This window comes from Talpa europaea (genome assembly GCF_964194135.1).
Source record: "Talpa europaea genome assembly, chromosome: 1".
Taxonomy (NCBI): Eukaryota; Metazoa; Chordata; class Mammalia; order Eulipotyphla; family Talpidae; genus Talpa; species Talpa europaea.
In genome coordinates, this window is record NC_140073.1 from 115,292,693 (window position 1) to 115,306,804 (window position 14,112).

At 38.1% G+C, this 14,112-nt stretch overlaps 1 protein-coding gene across 1 annotated transcript in view; it reads right to left on the reverse strand.

The window, feature by feature from the left end:
• Positions 1–14,112, reverse strand: part of CCDC141 (coiled-coil domain containing 141) — a gene marked incomplete at both ends in the record, with an annotated part of 197,454 nt that overhangs the window by 78,124 nt on the left and 105,218 nt on the right. Inside the window, 4 exons of the mRNA XM_084258924.1 lie at positions 1,299–1,478; positions 6,669–6,860; positions 8,801–8,920; positions 10,501–10,642. Coding sequence (XP_084115050.1) covers positions 1,299–1,478; positions 6,669–6,860; positions 8,801–8,920; positions 10,501–10,642 — 634 coding nt within the window. The remainder of the gene's footprint in view (positions 1–1,298; positions 1,479–6,668; positions 6,861–8,800; positions 8,921–10,500; positions 10,643–14,112) is intronic.

Below are 14,112 nucleotides of genomic sequence, written 5' to 3' on the forward strand. Positions count from 1 at the left end.
TCTTAAATGCATGAATTAATAAATTTTTTAAAAAAGATTTATTCATTTATTCATACAAGCACTGGGCACAGTCAGAAGTGTGGGAGGGTGAGAGAATTCACCAGAGCCAGAGCGGGGAGCAGAGCGGGCAGAAGGACTGAAGTACACTGCTGAGGGGAGCAGCGGGCCACAGGAGAGGTCTGCGCGCCATGCGGGACCCTCCTCCAGTGGCCGTGGAGCAGCCGGGGATCGAACTGGCGCCGCAGAGGCTGCGGGCCAGCGCTCAACCGCTGCGCCACGGGGGAGGCCCTGAATTAATAAATCTTAAAAAAATTTAAAGCACTAGCATAATCTCCTATCACACTGGTAAAGACCATTGTCCACTTTGCTCTACTCTGTGTAAAAGTTATACTTCAATGTTCAGTTATATTTTATGAATGATTTTGACAAACCATAGAAAATTCTGGGAGGAAGAATCAAAAGTAGAGAGAAATATAGATATCTCATAAATAACAGAAAGGATTTGTATGTATTTAGCTAGAGCAAAGACTCGGATTAGGAATTGCAACTATTTTTAATGTTGGAAGGACTTTGATATGTAAGAGGAATAAAATATGAATTCATTTTTCCTCTGTGTAGCTATCAATGGTTAGAATCAGATATGAAGTCAGATTTGTCTTAACATTATAAAAAAGAGTTTTCTAGCAACTGGCATTTTCTAACAATAAAATCAGCAACCTTATTTGGAAGATATTTGAGGTATTAAAGGAGAGGTAGACTACCCATCTTTTAGGAATTCTGTAGACAATGTTATGTGGATCAGAAATTGATATAAGGATTTTAGAGTATTTTACACATGTAACTCAGCTATTGAAGTTTAGGGTACATTTCTAAACATAATGGAGTTTCACTAAAAGATCTGCTCTAGTAAGACATTTTTCAAAATGAAGATTCAGCCTAGACATTGTCTTTGGACACTGGGAATTTTGTTTGGACTGGTGTTGCCTGCTCTCAACACAACGCACAACTTTTAGGTGAATATATACTGAGGACTCTGAAACAAAACCAATGTCGCATTTGGATTAGAGTCACTCATTTTAATAATTAAAATAGCCTTCATGCAATAAACTAGCAAGAGCTCTAGGACCAAGCAGGTATGTAAAAGCTAGACTTCAGGACTGTTCTAGATTGAATGATGCTAAAAGGAACTTCCTAAACCAGCATTTCTGACTAATAGAGAGTTGAACTTTTGAATTTATGATTTTGACTTTAACAAGTAATCCTTGCACAAGCTGTGACTCATTTAATGTCATTCTCACCATGTTTATTAAATGAAGGAAATTAAGCCCAACGTCTTGAGTGAAAAAACTCCTCTTTAAAAACAGGTGTGACTGTTCCTCCACCAAGTCAGACTGATGCTTGGCTTCAACATCATTATCTCCCTTCCTTGGGGTTTCAGTTTGATAAAACTCCTTTAGCCTCTGACACTGCTCCTCTACCTAAAAAGGAGAATAAGAAGGAAAGTTAAGAATACATAAAAAAAAACTTTAAATTAAAATAAGAATAGATTCCAATAAAAGCTTATATAAAAATTAAAATTATGTGTCTGAATTCTTTCAGTAATTATTGACTATTGTCAGTTTGCTGAAGAGACATGAAAAATCTGTTGAGGTTGTAAACAACAGGACTACCACTGGGTAGTAAATTGAACTGACAAGTTTATTACCAATAAAAACTACTTACTGTAGCCAAACTCATATTTATAACATACACAAGTATATATTGCAATTGGGCACAATTTATGTCAAATACCAGTATGGTCCCATTTAAAGCTAAGTTTTAGAATTTAGAAGACATTATATACACATGTATTATACTTAATTATATTATAAAGGAATTCAAATCAGAAAGAAATATAAGTCAGCAAAAATACATGAGTAATTATATTAGAAATGAGTAATGGGTATAAACCACAGTATGCGTCTAGTCAGTGATAAAACAGAAAAAGAATACAAATAATAACTAATTTTCTATACATGTATTAATATTAAACTGCCCCAATGAGTTAATCTTATCGAGGTGCATTGCCTCCTTAGAATTATATTTTCCCACTTACTAACTAGTATAAACAGCACTAGATTATTTAAAGTCACTCTTTGAACAGAGCTTATATAAAATCAAATGTGCCTATAGAAATATAGATTGACATATAATTAAGTGATACAGAAGTAGTAGAAAATTTGACACAAGTTTTTACACATTTTGAATAATACTTAATGGACAATGGCACAAGACTCAACTGGTAACTACCAAAAGCAAACTAAATAAAGTGAGGAATTTCAGGCTATGGTAAGTCACTCTATTGTAAAGATTTTCACATCATCTTACTTTAAATTAACATAATAAGAGAGCCTGAAGATGGTGTGAAAACTGAAGTTCTCTCTTCATTTCCCATATTCTAATTGGCCATGCCTGTTTTGCTGATGCTAGCTTCCAGAATGTACTTTCTTCAATTTTCTGTTCCTACTTATCTCATGATTTAGTTAACATGCTACCTCCTTCATGTAGCCCTGTAAGATTCCCTCATAAGAATTAAGCATGTATTTCCTTGAGTTTCCCACACACAGTTTTGGGGAAAAATAAACTATAAGCAAATTATTCTAACACAAAGACAAGCATATAGCCAATGTCATAGGCATATGAAAGACAGACCACAAACTATTTAGTATAAACAGGGAAGGAAGTGGCATTGGATTTGTGTTTTTCAGAACTATTCAGGTTGAGAGGGAGTCGGAGAAGGGAATCCTAGATGGAAGGAATAACATATGTGAAGGCACTGGCTGATTCAGAATATGAATATTCTCAGTGTAGGTGAAGTCCAGATTGCACTAGCTGAGTGCTAAGAAAGAGGATAGAGGGTGCTGGGTGAAGCTGGTCAGCAGGGTTTAACTTGCCTTCTACTGTAACTACATGCTATGACTCATTCTTATGAGTTTGAAACAATGGAATCTTGTCACAATGACTCAGTCATGACAACCAACAGTACTTCAGTAGGATTGGGCACTCCAAACTGGGGTGTTAATTGATGCGCTGTCAGTTATGTGTGATTCTCACCCATAAACTTTAATTTATCCTCCTTTTCTTGCTCTTAAAAGAGTCTTCTTGAATGCAAGTGAGAATGATGTCATTATAGGGATCCCCTTGAATCTGCACTAGATTATTTATTTATTTATTTTAAAGAGCTTTCCTTTTTTTTTTAAGATTTATTTATTTATTTATACAAGCACCACGTACAGTCAGAAGTGCGGGAGGGGGAGAGAATTCACCAGAGTCAGAGCGGGGAGCAGAACAGGCAGACTGATGAAGTACACTGCTGAGGGGAGCAGCAGGTGGCAGGAGAGGTCTGCGCACCATGTGGGACCCTCACCCTGAGGCCAGGGATCGAACCAGTGCTGCAGAGGCTGCGGGCAGCTTTGCAACCCAGCACTCAACCGCTGCACCACTGGGGAGGCCCTGCACTAGATTATTTTTAAAGCAAATTAATGATAGTCTTTCATACTATATCTATTTTGGACAAAAGTTTTTTTGTAACTTGCTTCACAAATTATATTTGTCAAATTATATGAATTTCAGAGGTAATATAACCAGATTTGTTTTAGAATAAACATTTTTTGAAAGGAGGAATAAAGGGGAGAAATATGTTAGACAAAAAGAATGGGCAGAAAACAAATTCTCTGAGCCAGATGAGAGAGGACCTGAACAAAGGATGTAATGATGCAAAGGGAGAGAAAAGAGAATTCAGAAATCTTTTCAATAGTTGCTATTGGCAGACATGGGATAACATGGCCTGTGAAACAGAAAAATCAAAAAGAAGGAGATAGCAAATTAAACTTCAGCTTTGATGTTTACTAGCTGCTTGATTTTCTACATCTAACTTCTACAAGCCACAGTTGCCCCATTTATAAAATGGGGACAATAGAAACTAAACATAGAAGTGTAGATGAGTGCAAACTAGGAGTGGGAACCAGGATTGACTAGAATGTGCACCAGGGTTCTCTGTGGGGTGACGTGATGGAAATATACTAAAACTGAAGGGCATTGATGGTTATACAACTCTATAAATATACTAACCATCTTTGCACTCTAAAATGGGTAAATTTTATACTATGTAAATTATAGCTTAATAAATCTGCTTTAAAAAAAAAAGCCAAAGTGAAAATGAGAACTAGATTAAATCATTGTGGTAGAGAGATTAAGTAGGATGAAGACTGAGAATACAGTATTTCATTTGTCAACTGCCTGATAATAAGTAAGTAGCTTGTTAGAACATTTTCAATGGAATGAATTAGTTGTAAATGGCAGGATTAAAAGGAATTAACTAAACTGCCGTGGGATGAAGATTGAGAATGAGAGAGTAGAAACAAGAAATGTTATTTTTCTTATCCCAAGAGTCCAGATGTGAAGGGAAGGAAAATCAGAGTGGTAACCTTGTTGAAGGCAAGACTCTTTGGGCATAAGTATAGACCAAGGGAAGGAGGCAATGAAATGAGCAATTTGGAAAATCAGAGGATGACTCTTCTGAAGGATGGAAGGACATACTATAGAAAGGTACTGATGACCAATTACTGTGGGTGGGTGGAGACTTCACTTTATGGCTACAGTGGAGGATGGGTGAATATGTCAATGGGATTGGAAGTTGAAGGAAGTCAAGGCAGTTAGTTCAAAGGCCTCATTTTTTCCCAGTAAGGGCAGCTGCCTCTCAGTCAGCTGAGAGTTAGGGATGGAAACTAGGGTAAGATGTTTGAGAATCACTACTGAATGGGTGCCAACTAGGGAGCATATGGGGGACCCAGCTGAGGCAGAGACCCATATATTTGTAACAGCGCCAATCAGCACAATTGTTATGATTTTCCACAGGAGCGTCTGGAAGCTTGGAAAGAAAAGCCGAGTAAACAGAGGGTTGGATTTATCTGCTATTGGGAATTGGCAGCATTCCTCAGGATGGAAGGTAGGGAATTTAGAGCACAGTGAACGGAATGGAAATGAGAGCACATGTTGGTGAGGAAGGAAGGAAAGCCTGAGGGAGGAAGGGAGTGGCAGCCAGACAGGTCTGCCAAGGTTAGGTCAGAAGGCTCTGCCAGGTAGGAAAATAGATTCAGTGAGAGCAGGGAAGATGCAAGGACATAGGGTTCTTCTGAGAAAATTTTTTGCAAAGCTAAGTTTCCAGTCCTAAGAGAGGTTCCTGGTCCCAGCATAGGTCATGGAAGTAGATGCTTAAATAGAAGCCAAGGTACAATTTTTGGCAAAGGAGAGGCTGAAAGCAAACACTTCTTTGTATGTTCTCCACTGCTTCAAGTTCTGAATTCAAATATTCATCAACAGGTTAATCCTGTCTTTTGTGGGCCTCCCCGGTGGCGCAGTGGTTGAGCGCTGGGTTGCGAAGCTGCCCGCAGCCTCTGCGGCACTGGTTCGATCCCTGGCTGCTTCCCGGCCACAGGAGGAGGGTCCTGCATGACGCGCAGACCTCTCCTGCCGCCCGCTGCTCCCCTCAGCAGTGTGCTTCGGTCCTTCTGCCTGCTCTGCTCCCTACTCTGGCTCTGGTGAATTCTCTCACCCTCCCGCGTTTCTGACTGTACCCAGTGCATGTATAAACAAAAACAAACAAACAAAGAAAAATAAATAAAAAAAAACATGCCTCTATTTAAAAAAAAAAAAATCCTGTCTTTTGTAATACCTCTGTGAAACCATGAGAGACCCAAGCTGAGAAAAACTTAAAAAATTCAGAAAATAAAAAGCTGAGTAAAGATCTGGAAGAGGAGGCAGTGGTTATTTGAGACCTCCAGGGACCGGGCATGGATTTCTGCCAGAGGGGTGAGAATTCAGAGTATTTTGAGAGCAGACGGAAGAAACGTGTACGCCAGATGGTGGTGGCGGGATAGGGCAGGAGTGTTGAAGGGCAGGGGTGAGAGGATGGAAATTAAGCATGCTACCAAACTTTGGCTGGATTTACCCCTCAGTGAGCCTTGCTGGCTCTACCTCCCACTGGCTCAGCGCCCCTCCTGAAAGGAGAGTGACCAATGTCCAGCTGGGTACATGGGACCTGAGTTTACAGAGTAGCACTGTTCTAGACTAATGTCAGCATCAAGAAACTGTGACCTTTGTGAGATGACATTCTAGCCTACTAGAGGCAATTTTACAGATTATCTGATAGTAGAACCCTGTCAAAATAATTCCTCAATCAATGAATGCTCTCTGAGGTAACTTACTGAAAATCATCAAATAAGACAGATCTGAGACTGCACCCAAAAGCCCATAATTTCCAGCTCTGTGTATTTTAAATGAATCACACTAATTGCCTAGGTATTTAAAGAGATCAATGGCTTAGAAGGTGGCTTATGTTTAAGCAATTTTGTTCTATGTTTAGGATATTAGAAATATTTGTAGGTCACAGTAAATGTTCCAACACAACCGCTTTGCTTTTTTGTATATATGTACATATACACACTTGTGTTATTTTTTATAAAACAACTTGCTCTTTGAGTCCTTGTAGAATAAAGGGGGCTATAAATGAGCGTGGGTGCTTGGGTGGAGACTATGGCACTGACTACCCACCAGGGCTTACCCCCCCATAGGAAGCAGGACAGATACAGGCCACTTTACTGAAGAAAGTCAGCTCACAAGTATTGTACCTCCTCTGATGACTTTAGAAATGCCATATACGTTTGCAGGAGTTGTGACCTGAAGTCTATGCTTTGGCCAAGTATGTTTAATTCTTCCTTTAGCCATCTAGCTTTAGAAGAAAGTGATGCCACTTCATCAGGTTCAAATTCATTTATCTCTGTCATGAGTTTTGCAGCTGCTTCTAATTCATGCGATGCCTCCTATGAAAGCAAAGCACAGGGGGTCAGAAGCAGACAGGGGAATCATGAACATTCACATTTCATTACCTTCTGTACATCCATCTATTACAATTATTAATTGAACTTGTACTAAGGTTCTCCTCAATAAAAGGCACAACTCTCAAAAAAAGACATCTTCAAATGAAAATCATCTCTAACTATATTTTCACTCTTTCAGCTACACTTCTTATACAGGGAATTCTATTTTCTGTGTCGCAAACAGGAGAAAGGTTGTTTTGTATGAGAGGTGGTAAAATGGCAGAAATGTTTAAAATAATTTAAATGTGATAATTATACATGAGAATTGCTTTATGAAATTTAAATTTTAGCAAATTTTTGAAGGAATTTTGTTATATAAGAGATGGTGAGTTTATAAAAATTGTTCACTCGTTTTCTAATTTACAAAGAAATGACATATCAATTATAGTCTTATTTACATCTATATCTAGAGGGGTTTTTAATAAGTATCAGAGACATGATACACAGGAGGTCTAAATACCCTAACAAGTCAGTGAACTGGGTTCACTTAAGGTTGTGCTCCTATGTTCTTTCTTTGACTGCAATTTCAGGCACGTGAAATCTAACCACTGATTAAATGAATGACTGGGTATTATAGGCATTAATTTACAATTGCCATAGAAAGAGCTATGCAAAATTTAATATAGGACCGAGGTAGGAAATCAAGCAAAAACAAAAGACAAAAGCTTCACTTTCATTTGCAGCAAGGGGAGATTTCCCTGCTTGTATTTAATATGCTTCCCAGGTACTTCATTGAATGAAGGCAATTTTAATTTACAAGTGCTGTTTCTAGATAGCACTCTGGGAAGAAGGGAGCAGTGGAGTTGCTCCCATTTTTTAAGTTTTCAAATAAATTTATAAAATAAATCCCACTTCAAATGTTAAAAAGAAATTGAGTTCATACATGTTTTATTTTCAACATTTAAAATATTGAATAAAAACATCCCATTTAAAATTGGTTCATCTGTCAGTTTAAGGTGGGGATACTCTGTGAAGAAGGCTCCTCTGCTTGAATTGATAGGGAATTAATGGCATAATAAGGCCATTGATTTGGGCAAGAGAAGGTACTTGATTCATCTACTGGGTTGGGCATGCACTTCAGTGAAGGTTTGGAGATGTTAATGGGAATGTTTAAAAATGGGCCTCCCCTGGCGGCACAACGGTTGAGCGCTGGGCTGTGAAGCTGCCCACAGCCTTTGCAGTGCCAGTTCGATCCCCGGCCAACGGCGAGGGTCCCACATGGTGTGACAGACCTCTCCTGTCGCGCGCACAGCTCTCCTCAGCAGTGTATTCTGTCGGTCTGCCTGTTCTGTTCCCCACTCTGGCTCTGGTGAATTCTTTCACCACCCCACAGTTCTGACTGGACCCAGTGCTTGTATAAATAAATAAATCTTTAAAAAAAACAAAAACCAAAAAACTAAGCCCCATGTGAAATGGGTAACAGGGTGTTAGAGCAGGTGCCAGGGAGAAGAGGGGCATTTTCTGCCTCTGAATTTGGAATGTGCAAACAATAGGTTTTTGTTTTTGTTTTTTCTTCTGGAATCTCGCATTAATGTATATTGCTTCTGGCAATTTTCTTTTGTAATTTACTCTAACAGAAAATCACAAATAGTCTTAGAGAAGCATTCTTCCTGCCTCCTCTGGCACCCCACAAAGGAAAAGGGGTCCAAATGAGTGTTTAATATCAGGCCATAAAACCGAGTTTCAGTGAGCTCATACACCCAAAATATGCACATATAAATAACTTAGATGTACATAATAGTAGGAATTTTAAGTCATTATTTGCTACAATACTAATTAAGAATTGCAGCCCTAGGTGGAGCTAGGATTCAGTTTCATAGTTACTGAATATAAAGAAATCATATTTACAAAATTACAATCATAATAATAATAATTTCATTTACCTGAGCGTGGATATCTAGTTTGAGATATTTTCTCAAAATCATCTCTGATTCAGAAAAGCTGGAACCAACAGCCATTGCATTAGAAAGTACTGGACTGATATTCTGAATTAGCATTTCCACCTTTAGAAATAAGGCATAATGCAATCTTAGTAATGTGTATTTGCACTTTATATACATGAGTAAAGAAGCTAAGTATTACTCTCTATATTCCCCTTATACTTCAAATATCTATCAATTTAAATTGAAAAGTAGTTTTAAAACTTCAGAATTTCATGTTTAAATGAATAATGCTACCCTTCATAACAAATATTACTACGGACCCACCAGTAGAAGGTATATGTTTAAAGAGATTTCTTTCATTAACAATAATGAGACATAAGTGATCATCCATATCCGCTAAGCATCTTTTTTCTGTTACCTAGAAACTTGCTAACAGATCAATAGAGATGGATTTATCTGTTGAATTAAATCACAACCACCCACTGTAAATTAAACAGGGCCCAAATTACAGAGACAAACACAGAAGTAGTGCTTGGGTATTAGATCACTCTGGTTGCTCTACTGGGTGCTGAGGGGTCTTGGGGAAGCTCCAAACCCTGTAAATGTGATAATAAAATACAGAAATGCATTGAAGAATTTGGAGAACTATGCATTGATCTTCAGTACACATGAACCAATGAATTAATTCTTCACCTTCTTGCTCTAACCAGAGTCCAATATTCCCACAGTAAATTGGTTCTGAATGGGCAGTGAGTCAAGTAGCAACAGTTGTTTGAGTTCCTACTGTGTTTTCTATCACCACCAAATCAGTTTGTGTCTCACGTTCTGGGGAATGCAGCACCACAGCTGCTACCATATTTGGAATCTCCCTGGACCCAGACATCAGAATAAGGTTCACATTCCCAAGTTTCTAGATTAAAAACAGGTGACAGTTTACATAGATACAAAGTTATTTAATGTCTTCTCTTGTGAAGTCTACTAATTCTACTTGCGAAAGTCAGGCCTGTATGTCTACTGTATCAAATAAGAAATCACTGAAAATCTAAGATCCAGTCTGTGCAACCAGGTTCATTAGCATTGATGCCACTGAGAAATTGCTAGTTTTTAATATCTACCTCCTCTATAGAGAAGCAAATTTTTATTTAGGCAAATAGTAGCTATGATTTTATTCTTTGAAAAAAGGAAATAGTATTCTCCCATATCAAGTCATTGTATTCACTCTGCAAAGAGGATTTTTGGATGTGTGCTTTTATTTGAAACCCCTAAAACTCCTTATTTTGGATATTTATCCACCTACAGTCCTTATTCAGTATGGCAGCATATTGACTGAAATGTGTGCATGTTGATGCCATAGATGGAACACTGTACATCAAGAACATAATCACAATATGCATGTGCCTCAGTTAACACAGTTCTGTGCAAAGCGTGGGCTGTGTTTGTGCATCCCCAGGACTAGGAAATCAGGTAGGACTATATATCTAACTTTGGCAACCTGGGGCAGGGATGGTTGATGAGCAACAGTGAGTTTCACCTACATTCTAAATTATATAGCCTAATATGAAACCTAAGAGAGGCCAAAGGAGACACACTCCTGTCCTCCCACCAGGACCACATGCTGCAGTTTCCAGAGCATTGATCATCACCAAATAGAGGTTGTGTCTAAATAGTAGGTTAAGGAGGGACACGCTGCATGAAACTACCTTCCTCAGGCAGTCCTCCACAGAGGCTGTTAATTGCTGTTTCTTAAGAGCAAATTCCTTGCGTGCTGAACACTGTTCGGTCAGATGATCCACTCGTCTCTGAACGCAGCCCATCATCTCATGAACACCAGTCAAGCGAAAGCTGAACAGAACAAGCCTGCTATTAGTACACATTAGTATACTCTACCCCAACAGAGAATCCCCAAGAGCACAGAACTTTTGAAAATGGATCTTCTCTTTCATGATAGGTATGAGCTGATAAAAGCTATCAGCTTCAGGCTTTAGGATAATAGAAGTTAAGTAGCAATAGTCCTGATACAGCAGAGAGGAAAACCAAATTATATTTCTTTGTTTAAGTCAGTCAGTCCTGGGGGGGGGGGGGGGGAGATGAGTTATGGGTTTTTGCAACTAGGTTTATTCTTCTTTTCTAAAGGTTTGCTTTTTAATATTTCTTTAAGATATTTTGAGAACCTTATGATAAAAGAGCACAGTATATTTGCCAAGAGTTTTCCTACAGATGTTATTTAAAACCTTCATTTATCTAAAGATGCTCTTTGAACAGAAATTCAGATCAGCCAATTAACAAAACATTTACTAAGTCCATAGAGTAAAATATTTATGTAACATTAGGGTCCCTGTTCTTGATAATTATAAATGCTCAAGGCTGTATTCATGAGATGAAAATCAAGTTATCACCAACAATCAAAAATCTAATGTGCTTGTCCATCAAAAAGAAACCAAGCCTCACATTGTCATTTTTCACCTGTGCTGATGGCCTCAGGAGAAAAAGTGACATGCAAGTTCATAAAATGAAAATGCCTTTAAAACCACAACTAAGCTTAGAGTTGAACCACATTTGCTCTAGTCTAAAGATAGATTAACAAGTGTTCTAACCATTTTCAACTAAGTCCTACCAGCAATGCAACATAGTGGAAGTGCATTGCTGAGGGAAAAAGTGCTTTCTAATTTTTAACCTCTCCTGTGTAAGAAGTTGAAGTCTTTAATTTCCTGTCAGTCATTTCCTTCAAATACTAATAAAAATTAACACAAAAAAACTCTTAAATTTAATTACCCAGAGTTAAAAAAGATCTGGGAATGAACTAAAGATCTCAGTAATTTTGCTTCAAATAATTAATTTATGACTGTAGGAATGAATTTAATTAGTAATGAAATGAGGATAAGATCCCAAATGACTGAGGGGTAAAGTAACTTCACAGGAATGGTAACAGAAAAGCTACAGAAGAGGTGAAAGTTCATTAGGCAGCTTGAGAATCTTGTTGAATGTGCGGGTGCCCTATAGGTGCCATGGAGTCCCAGAGAAGTTTAATTGGGAGGAAAAAAATGAAACCACAATCTTAATTCTGACAGATAACGTTCCATAGGCTTTAAACTTAAAACAATTAGTTTTGTATTTTAATAACTCAATGACAGTAAAGAGTGCAATCAAGAAGTCGAGGGAGTTTTAGAAATAGTTCCTATGGTACTTAAAGCCACAGATTCTGTAAAAGCAGTGTACTAGTGATATTAACTGTATTTTGTTTGATGAGGTTTTAGATTTTGAGACATTACATGCTAAAAAGGCACTTAATAACCCACTTGTTGAGTGTTATAGGCCCCAAGTTTTCCGTAGAATGTGCAAATCTAGAATGAGAAAGAAATAAAAAAGAAAAACTGAACAATCATTGTGGAAAGTAGGTAAAAAGAAAAAAGTTTATAAACATAAAAGTATTTTCTAAAAATAAGTATTGAACACTTACTGTGACAAAGCACCCTTTTGAATGTTTTTTTTTAAAAGATTTATTTATACAAGAACTGGGTACAGGTCAGAGGTGCGGGAGGGCGAGAGAATTCACCAGAGAGAACAGGGAGCAGAGCAGGCAGACGGACAGAAGACACTGCTGAGGGGAGCAGCAGGCAAGACAGGAGAGGTCTGCCACGCCATATGGGTTTCTCCCTGGCCAGCCAGGTATCGAACACACACTGTAGAGGCTGCAGACAGCTTCATCATGCTGTGTGCCACTGGGGAGGCCCCCCTTTGAATGCTTTAAGTAGTCCCTTTTCTAGTTCTCACAATAACCCTACATTTGTTACCTCCATTTTGCTGATGAGCAAAGTGAGGAAGAGAGAGACCCAAAAACTTGTCCCTGGAAGTCACAATTATTAAACGACAGAACTGGGATTTGAACTGCCCATCTGATCTCAGAGTCTATAATTTTTGCCATCTCATAGTACCTTTTATGTGTCTGTGACACATGATCCAGCTACTCTTTCTATTTCCTTTGAGTTGAGTGTTCTGGAAATAGGATTATCATGATTGGCAAGTTCTCTTGAAATTGGCTGACTTCACTTAGTAATGTAATGTTTACCTGTAGTTTGTGAAATGGCCACTAGAGGGACACAGTACCTTGTTCAAATTCATGTCTCCATGGTCCCTCCAACAAAGGAAATGGAAAAATAAAACGAAATCCAGCATTTCTTTTGTAAAAATATTTTCCTTTAGCAACTTACAATTTTAATTTAGATAAATCACAACCAACCAAATAGTATATCTCTTTCTCATTTTCAATTTTTCAATGACTTAGGAGATCAATGCATACTTTCAAATAAAATTAAATTTAATTAATATTTAAGATAAAACACAGATTGAAGAAATGAAAAAAACAAATAGTTACTGTATAAAAAAATGTCACTGGTAACAATTTCCAATAGCTTTTGAGCACTGTTTTCTCTGTCCTTTGTTCACTTACAGAAGTTGCAGGCTACCCAAGGACTGCCCAGTTGCTTCTTTGATATTCTTTACTACTTATAGTTAGTTTCACTGAAATGCCCCTGCTCTATCATGTCTTAGAGGGACAGACTGAAGTGCCTTGTTCTGCTGTGCCTTATTGCTTGCCCATTGTGCACTCCATTCTTTCTTGAGACTCAGACCATTCCCTTGGTATAAGACGTTCTCAACTGTCTGACATAACCCAGTGGGCTCCCATTTTCCTCTCTCTGTGTCTTAAATAGATCATCTCTGTCTGGCTGGCATCAATCTCTGCCTTTTCACATTCCCAGCTCTAATTTATCTGTCACACTCCTAATCCTACTGCCTCTACCTTCTCTCTCCATTCCTTCTTAGTGAAAATCTAAACTTCATATTACAACCACCCCGATCTTCTCATTTTTAGTTAGAAACTATGCACTCCTTCTGGACTTTTCTTTTGAACATTCCAAAACATTTTAAACATGTATTGGCATTTTAAACATGTATTGGCAATTTCCTCAGAGCCTGAAAAACAGATGGTTTGGTCAAAGGAAAAATATGACCTCATTCTCTGCCAGCAATTCTTACATGAACTAAAAATAAATTAATAGGATTGCATTTGTCACCCAGGAATAAGTTTTATTAGTTCACAGTGCTATTATATAAATGATGGGACAAGAACAGAGGGCAGGTAAGTAAAGTTGGTTGAACAAAATGTTCTGTCATTTGGTTCTAACTTGGGAGCCATATTGTCCAGGTATTGCCTGGCTGGGTGGGAGAAGTGCTAACAGAGGGATGTCTCCTAGATTTAACCACCTGTGGCTCTACAATTGACCACCAAAATTTTTTGATTAGAATAGAAGCTC